The following is a 7696-nucleotide window of genomic DNA, read 5'->3' as shown; positions in this document are numbered from 1 at the left end:
TACAGACACCTCGATGCAGCCTTCAGCATTTCGCTGAAAGCAGCAGGGGGGACTGTGCTGCTGCTGCTGCAGATGCAGCAGCAGCAGCAGCAGCAGTAGCAGCAGCAGCAGCAGGCGGGTTCATCTTGCTATGCTGCTGCTGCTGTTGCTGCTGCTGAGTGTATTGTGCAGAGGGGTTTTACAAACCGACTGTATGGAAGTGCTTTCTATACCACTTTGCTGCTGTTGCTGTTGTCGCTGCTGCTGTTGCTGCTGCTGCTGCTGCTGCTGCTGCTGCTATTGCTGTTGTCGCTGCTGCTGTTGCTGTTGCGGCTGCTGCTGCTGCTGCTGTTGTTGCTGCTCTTGCTGCTGCTGGTGTTGTTCTTGCTGCTGGAAGCGACTCTATAGCGTGATAAGGTACAAACGCAGCAGCAGCAGCTGCAGCAGCAGCTGCAGCAGCAGCAGCAGCAGCAACAGTCAATAGCAGCATCAGCTCGTTGCTACTGAAAAGAGAGGCGTTTGTTGTAGCTCCCTTAGCACCTCACTACCCAGTTTGCTGCAGCAGCAGCAGCAGCAGCAGCAGCGGCAGCAGCAGCGGCAGCAGCAGCAGCAGCAGCAGCAGCAGCAGNGCAGCAGCAGCAGCAGCAGCAGCAGCGGCAGCAGCAGCGGCAGCAGCAGCAGCAGCAGCAGCAGCAGCAGGGTAGCAGCGCAGCAGCAGCAGCAGGCAGGGGCAGGTGATAAGAAAGGCAGACGGCGAAGCAGCTTGAAATACTCGTTGCATGCGTTTTGTGTTTTAATAAATAAAAATAAAATAAAAATTATTTTTGTTTTATTTAGTAAGACACAAAACGCCAAGCTGAACATACACCTGAATATCACTAGGGTGCGCATACACCCGAAAACCCTAAACCCTAAACACCCTAAACCCTAAACCCTAAACCCTAAACCCTACTTTCTATCGAGCTAGCTAGCTCGATAGACAGCTGGCTAGCTAGCTAGCTAGCTACACACTGTCTCAGCAGCTCTGTACAGCTGCGGTGTATAGGCAGCTCGTCTTTGGCTTTTCAGCCCTCAAAGCAACAAAGTCCTGCTCTCAACGGAACAGATAATTCAAACGATCCCTCCATAGCTAGCTAGCTAGCTAGCTAGCTGGCTAGCTAGCTATGCTGGCTAGCTAGCTAGCTGGCTAGCTAGCTAGCTATGCTGTTAGCTAGGCAGTTCGCTAGCTGGTTTGCTAGCTAGCTCCATAGACAGTTGGATACCTAGCTAGCTACACAGATAGCCAGATAGAAAGCTGGCTAGCTGGCTAGCTAACCAAATAGGTAGCTAGGCTGGTGGCTAGCTAGCTAGCTAGCTAGCTAGCTAGCTAGCCGTGGCAGCCTGCAACAGCGTGCGAGACAGATCCAGCGGTTTGCTGCGCACCCCAGGGAGCAGCTAGCTAGCGAGCTGGGTGTGGCTAGCTGCAGTCAGCTAGCTAACACAGCTAGCCAGCTTCCTAACTCGTTAGCTAGCTAGCTGGCTAGCTAGCTAGCTGGCTAGCTAGCTAGCTAGCTAGGCGGCGCCCGGCCGTACACTGCGTCTTGCAGCCTTTGCTCTGTTTCTGTTCGCCCCGAAGTGGGTGCTGCTGCTTGTTTTTACTTTTGCTGCTGGTTCTGCTGCTGCTTCTGCTGTCCCTGCAGCAGCAGCAGCAGCAGCAGCTGCTGCTGCTGCTTCTACTGCTGCTGCTGCTGCACCAACCAGACGAGGCGGGGCTCGAACCCCAGAAGGAGCAGACACAGCAGCAGCAACCGGAGTAGGCGGAGACAGCAGGTCAAGCAGCTGCAGCACATCTCCTTTTTGTTGTGCTGCTGCTATCTGCAGCAGCATGCGTTGCTGCGGCTGGAGTCCTGCTGCTGCTGCTGCTGCTGCTGCTTCTCTCTCAGCAGCCTGCTGCTCCGCCCAGTCCCGCTGCTGCAGCGCAGCAGCTAGCCGCAGCAGATCCGATGCTGCTGCTCTGCAGCGCAGCAGCAGCAGCAGCAAAGGACCCTGCTGCAGCAGCAGCCGCTGCTGCTCCGTGCATACAAACAGCAGCTGTTGTGCTGCTTCTTCTGCTGCTAGTACTGATGGGGGGAGAGCAGCTGTAGGCAGCACCTGCAGCAGCAGCTGCTGCTGCTGCGGTCGCATCAGCTGCAGCGCCCCATACTGCTGCTGCTGCTGCTGCTGCTGAGAAGGGCACTGCTGCTGCTGCTGCTGCTGCAGCTGCGGGAACGGCTGCAGCTGCTCCTGAGCTGCAGCAGCAAGCAGCTCTTGAAAGGGGTGCAGCAGCAGCAGAGGCGGTGCATGCAGAGCAGCAGGTGCTGCTCCTTCTTGCTGTGCTGCAGCACAGCTGCTGCAGATGCTGCTGCTGCTGCTGCTGCTCACCCAGTAAGGACCCAGAGGTGTATGTACACCCCGTGCGGTGCTGCTGCTAGACAGAGACACAATAGCAGCAGGATAAACAGCAGCAGTACGCACAAGCAGCTGAACATACCACAGAACAGCAGCGCAGCAGCAGCAACAACTACCTTGCTGCTGCTGCTGCTGCTGCAGCAGCTGCTGCTGCTGCTGCTGTTGCTGCTGCTGCTGCTGCGCTGATTCGCGAAATATCCACGCCCAGGGGCAGCAGCAGGAGCTAGAGCTCCGGCCGTTATATAAAGGCTTCATGCAGCACCAGCAGCAGCCTCTGCTGCTGTTGCTGCTGCTGCTGTTGCTGCTGCTGCTGCTGCTGCTGCTGCTGCTGTCAGCCTTGACAAGTGCTGTCTCCAGTTTGGTTCGGGCGTCATCTCCGCTGCCGGCGGTGCTGCTGCTGCAGTTGTCGTAGTTTCTGCTGCTGCTGCTGCAGCTGCTGCTGCTGCTGCTGCTGCATGCAGCAGCAATTGCTGTTGCTGCTGCTGGTAGCGAGAGGCCCAGCAGCAAATGAAAGGAAGCAACAACAGGCCAAGAAGAAGAAACCCCGAGGGGAGGGACAGAGGTAATAGGCAGCATGCTGCATGTAGGAAGCCCGCTGCTGCTGCTGCTGCTGCTGCTGCTGCTGCTGCTGCTGCTGCTGCTGGTGGGGCTGTCTGCCCCAGACAGCTGCAGCAAACTCTCCTCGATGCCGCAGATAGCTGGCGTCTCTCTTGCTGTTGCTGCAGCAGGAAGCAGCAGCGTCCGCAGCAGCTGCCAGCATATCTTCTCTGCGTGCTGTCGTGTTGCAGCAGCAGCAGCTGCTGCTGCTGCTGCTGTTGCTGCTGCTGCTGCTGCAGTCTGAGTATCCAGATGATGCTCCTCGTTGCTGCTGTCTGCATGCGCAGCATCCTGTCTGCTGCCGTGTTGCTCATCTTCCTGCTTCTGCTGCCACTGCTGCTGCTGCTGCTGCTGCTGCTGCTGCTGCAGCGCAACACGCACAGCTAGTGTGTGCCCGCAGCAGGGAGAGATTTTGCTGCTGCTGCAGCAGCAAGCCCCGCCCCACAGCAGCGCTGCTGCCCAGTGCAGCAGCAGCTCAGCACAGGTGGCTCTTCGTTGACTTTTAGAAGCAAGTTGCTGCCGCAGACGCTGCTGCTGCTGCTGCTGTTGCTGCAGCTGCTGCAGCTGCTGCTGCAGCTGCTGCGGAGGCACCTTTTGCTGCACTGGTGCTGCTGCTGCTGCTGCTGCTGCTGCTGCTGCTGCTGCTGTTGTCGCTTCTGATGGTTCCTCCTTTACTCCCGCCTGCTGTGCAGCAGCACCAGCACCAGCTGCTGCTGCTGTTGTGCTGCTGCTGCTGCTGCATTCGTCAGCTGCAGCAGCAAGGGGCCCGCCCCTGTTGCAGGCAGCAGCAGCAGCTCGGATGCCTAGCTGCCTAGCCGCATGCACCTGCAGCAGCAGCAGCAGCGAGTACTCGCAGGGCTGCAGCAGCAAACGTGTTGCTGCTGCAGCACAGGAACGCAGCAGCTGCTGAAACTTCTCCTGCAGCATTTCCTTCTCTGCTGCTGGCAGCTCCTCGAGCTCTATGTTCAGATCTGCTGCAGCTGCTGCTGCTGCTGCTGCTGCTGCTGCTGTTGCTGCTGCTGCTGCTGCTGCGGCGGTGCTCCCGCTGCGCAGATCGTGAAGGTGCAGGCGCTTCGGCTGCTGCTGCTGCTGTTGCTGCTGCTGCGGGAGGAGGCGCCGCATGCGGAATGCAGCAACAAGAGGCTGGCTGCTGCTGCTGCTGCTGCTGCTGCTGCTGTCTGCTGGCAGCAACTCCCCACGGGATACCCTCGCGAGGCCCAGCAGAAACTGCAGAGCCGACAGCAGCAACGCATGCGGCCATGCATCTGCTGCAGTTGTTTTTGCTGCTGTTCCTGCTGCTGCTGTGGCATCTGCTGCTGCTGCTGCAGCCCCTGTTGCTGCTCCAGCCCCTGTTGCTGCTGCTGCTGCTGCTGCTGCGGTGTCCTCCTTGTTCAACAGCGCTGCTGCTGCAGGGACAACATGCTGCAGCGTCAGCAGCAGCAGCTGCTGGAGACGCTGCTGCGTTTGCTGCTGCTGCAGCAGCAGCAAGCAGGGCAGCGGCAGCGAGAAGCAGGTAGAGAGACAGTCGTACATAGACCGCAGCAGCAGCTGCTGCTCCGATAGGAATTTCATCACTGCAGCAGCAACATCTGTCTCTCCCCCCATATAAGTTGCTGCTATTGCTGCTGCTGCTGCTGCTGAGCTGCTGATGTTGCTGCTGCTGCTCCCTCCAACAGCAGCAGCAGCAGCAGCAGCAGCAGCAGCAGCAGATCTCTTAGCTTGACGGCGGCGGTCAGCAGCTGTCTCCTGAGGCAGCATATCCTGGGGGGAGCGAGCCAGCAGGTGCTGCAGCAGCAGCAGCAGCAGCTGCAGCAGCGCAGACAAGGCCTCCTCGGCGTGCTGCTGCGAGGGGGCCAGACACCGCAGCAGCGGCAGCAGCACGCGGTCTATCCATTTGTGTAAATCCTGCTGCAGCAGACTACAGCATTTGTTTTCATCTCCGTTGCTGCTGCTGCTGCTGCTGTTGCTGCTGCTGCTGCTGTTGCTGCTGCTGCTGCTGCGGCTCGAGGCCGGGGAGCCGCTCCGCTGCTTCTGTTGGTTGCAGCTGCACAGAGGCGACAGCAGCAGCAGCAGCAGCAGCAGCAAGTCTCTGGCCTCCTGCATGCTTTGAGGGTTTAGGGGTGCTGCTGCACACACAGCAGCACTACACTCCTCCAGCAGCGCCAGAACTAACGCAGACCCCTCACTGCTGCTGCTACTGCTGCTGCTGCTGCTGCTGCTTGTCTTGGTGTTGGATGCAAGGTGGAGCAGCAGCAACTGCTGCAGCGTTGCCTTCTCCTTCTGCAGTGCTGCAGTCAGGCCCCGCAGGGATAGCGCATCGAGTGGTTGCAGCTGTTGCTGCTGCTGCTGTTGCTGCTGCTGCTGTTGCTGCTGCTGTTGCTCCTGCTGCTGCTGTTGCTGCTGCTGCTGCTGCTGCAGGTGCGGAGGCAGGCAGCAAGAGAAGGCCGTCACCATAAGGAACTGCCGCAGCGCCACCGCCTTGTGTTGTCGATACACCTCAGCATCAGCAGCAGCAGCAGCTGCTGCTGCAGCAGCAGCAGCAGCAGCAGCGGGAGCAGCAGCAGCAGCAGCAGGCTGATCCTCTTGTATGAGGCATCGAAGGAAGTTCTGCTGCAGTATGTCTTTACAGCAGCAACTGAGCTGCTCTTCTGTTGCTGCAGCAACTTGTGAAGCCTCGCGTATAACACTTGCTGCTGCTGCTGCTGTTGTTGCTGCTGCTGCTGCAGGTGTTGTTGCTGTTGCTGCTGCTGTATTTGGGGGGGACCCAAGCTGCTGCAGCTGCTGCTGCAGCAGCTGCAGCAACCTGAATATGTGACACAGAAGCGATAGATAAGCCCGCAGCAAAGACAAGCCGCAGCAGCCAGAGGGGAGAGAAGCAGCAGCAGGAGAGAGCTGGGGGAGGCCTCGCAGCAGCAGCAGCAGCAGCCGTGCATGCTGATCGAGTACTGCTGCTGTTGCTGCTGCTGCTGTTGCTGCTGCTGCTGCATCCATACATGGCCTCTCTGCTGCAGCAATCTGCTGCTGCAGATACACCTCAGCAGACAGCAGCAGCTGCAGCAGGGCAACAGACAGCCGCCGAAACAGCGCCATACCCAACTGCGGCTGCTGCTGCTGCTGCTGCTGCTGCTGCTCTTCCTTGCTGCTGCTGCTGCAGCAGCAACAGCTGCTGCTGCTGCTAAGACCGAGAGCCTCCGCAAGCTCAGCTGTCCATCCTGCAACCAGCTCAAGCCGACGGAACAAGTGCTCCCCTTCTGCTACTGCTGCTGCTGCTGCTGNCTGCTGCTGCTGCTGCTGGCCTTGCAGGTACAGGCGACACCACGAGAGCAGCAGCAAACGAAGCACGGGCAGCCCAAGCAGCAGCAGTTCCTGGAAAGATTCTGCATTCGGTGCATGCTTGCTGCTGCTGCTGCTGCTGCTGCTGGTGCTGCTGCTGCTGCTGCTGCTGTGGCTGCTGCTGCTGCAGCAGCAACAGCTGGACTGCTGCTTCTTGCAGCAGCGGGGGAGTTTGCTGCTTAGCTTCAGGGTTGCCCAGGAGCTGCAGCAGCAGCCACAATGTTGCTTCTGCCTCATGCATTCTCGCCGATTCTGCTGCTGCTGTTGCTGCTGCTGCTGCTGCTGCATGCGGATGGGCCATCTGCTGCAGCAGCTCCCCCTGCGGGTGGAGGAACCGCTGCAGCAGCGGCAGCAGCTGCTGCAGCAGCGGCTGCACCCCAACAGCAGCAGCAAGCTGTAGCAGCAGCGTATCGCATAAAGGCCTTATGGAGACCAGCACATCCACGTTGCTGCTGCTGCTGCTGCTGCTGCTGCTGTTGCTGCTGCTGCTGTTGCTGTTGCTGCTCTCGTCTTCGCAGGTGCTTCTGCCGGTGTTGCCTTTGATGCTGCTGCTGCTGCCGCTGCTGCTGCTGCTGCTGCTGCTGCTGCTGCATAGACACTGCGGGCGACCCAGCGAAGCAGAAGCAGCAAAAGACTGCAGCAGCACTTCTACCCGCGGCAGCAGCAGCGACTCAAGGCCTTCAGCTGCAGCAGCAAGTGTTCTTTCTAGCTGTATTGTTGCTGCTGCTGCTGCTGCTGCTGCAGGGGCAGAATCGCGCTGCTGCTGCTGCTGCTGCTGCTGCTGCAGCTGCTGCTGGAGGGCCCCACGCTCCCTGCGTACTGCAGCAAGCAGCTGCAGCACAGGCCGCAGCAGCAGCAGCAAACCACGCAGTGCAGCAACACGAACGAGTCTGTCTCTCCCTGTTATATATGCGCAGCTCAGGAGGATGCATGCGCCGAAGAAACGAGGCACAATAGACTGCGGCTGCTGCTGCGGCTGCTGCTGCTGCGGCTGTTGCTGCTGCTGCTGCGGCTGTTGCTGCTGCTGCGGCTGTTGAGGGCGTTTTGGGGTTCGCTCCTGCTGCAGAAGCATCTGTTGCTGCTGCTGCTGCTGCTGCTGCTGTTGCTGCTGCTGCTGCTGCTGCTGCGTAGGAGATACGGGTTCTAGCAGCAGAAAAGCAAAAGACTGAGATGAAGCGCTGCGGTGCAGCAGCAGCTCCTTGTCTTGCTGCTGCAGCTGCTGCAGCAGCGGCTCAACAGAGTGCTGCAGCAGCAGCGGCAGCAGCAGCACAGGGCCAACTCGACGCTGCCACATAATAAGATGAAAAGCGCGAGACTGCTGCTGCGGCCGTTGCAGCTGTGCTGCTTCTGTTGCTGCTGC

At 59.4% G+C, this 7696-nt stretch overlaps 2 protein-coding genes across 2 annotated transcripts; both read right to left on the bottom strand.

Moving 5' to 3' along the window:
- Positions 1 to 276: 276 nt before the first annotated feature.
- Positions 277 to 6093, bottom strand: EMH_0037770 (uncharacterized protein; the record flags this gene model as incomplete). Its single annotated transcript, XM_013495213.1, has 2 exons — positions 277 to 381; positions 1552 to 6093. 2 exons carry the CDS (start codon positions 6091 to 6093, stop codon positions 277 to 279), a joined length of 4647 nt encoding a protein of 1548 aa, XP_013350667.1.
- A 133-nt stretch (positions 6094 to 6226) lies between these two features.
- On the bottom strand, positions 6227 to 7630 carry EMH_0037760 (uncharacterized protein; the record flags this gene model as incomplete). Its single annotated transcript, XM_013495212.1, is given in 2 exon segments — positions 6227 to 6278; positions 6282 to 7630. Coding segments are annotated over 2 exon segments (1401 nt in total).
- Between the last annotated feature and the right edge of the window lie 66 nt (positions 7631 to 7696).

This window comes from Eimeria mitis, genomic scaffold (genome assembly GCF_000499745.2).
Source record: "Eimeria mitis Houghton genomic scaffold, Emh_scaff1472, whole genome shotgun sequence".
Taxonomy (NCBI): Eukaryota; Apicomplexa; class Conoidasida; order Eucoccidiorida; family Eimeriidae; genus Eimeria; species Eimeria mitis.
The sequence above is the reverse complement of the archived record's forward strand: the minus strand, read 5'-3'. Positions and strand labels throughout refer to the sequence as shown.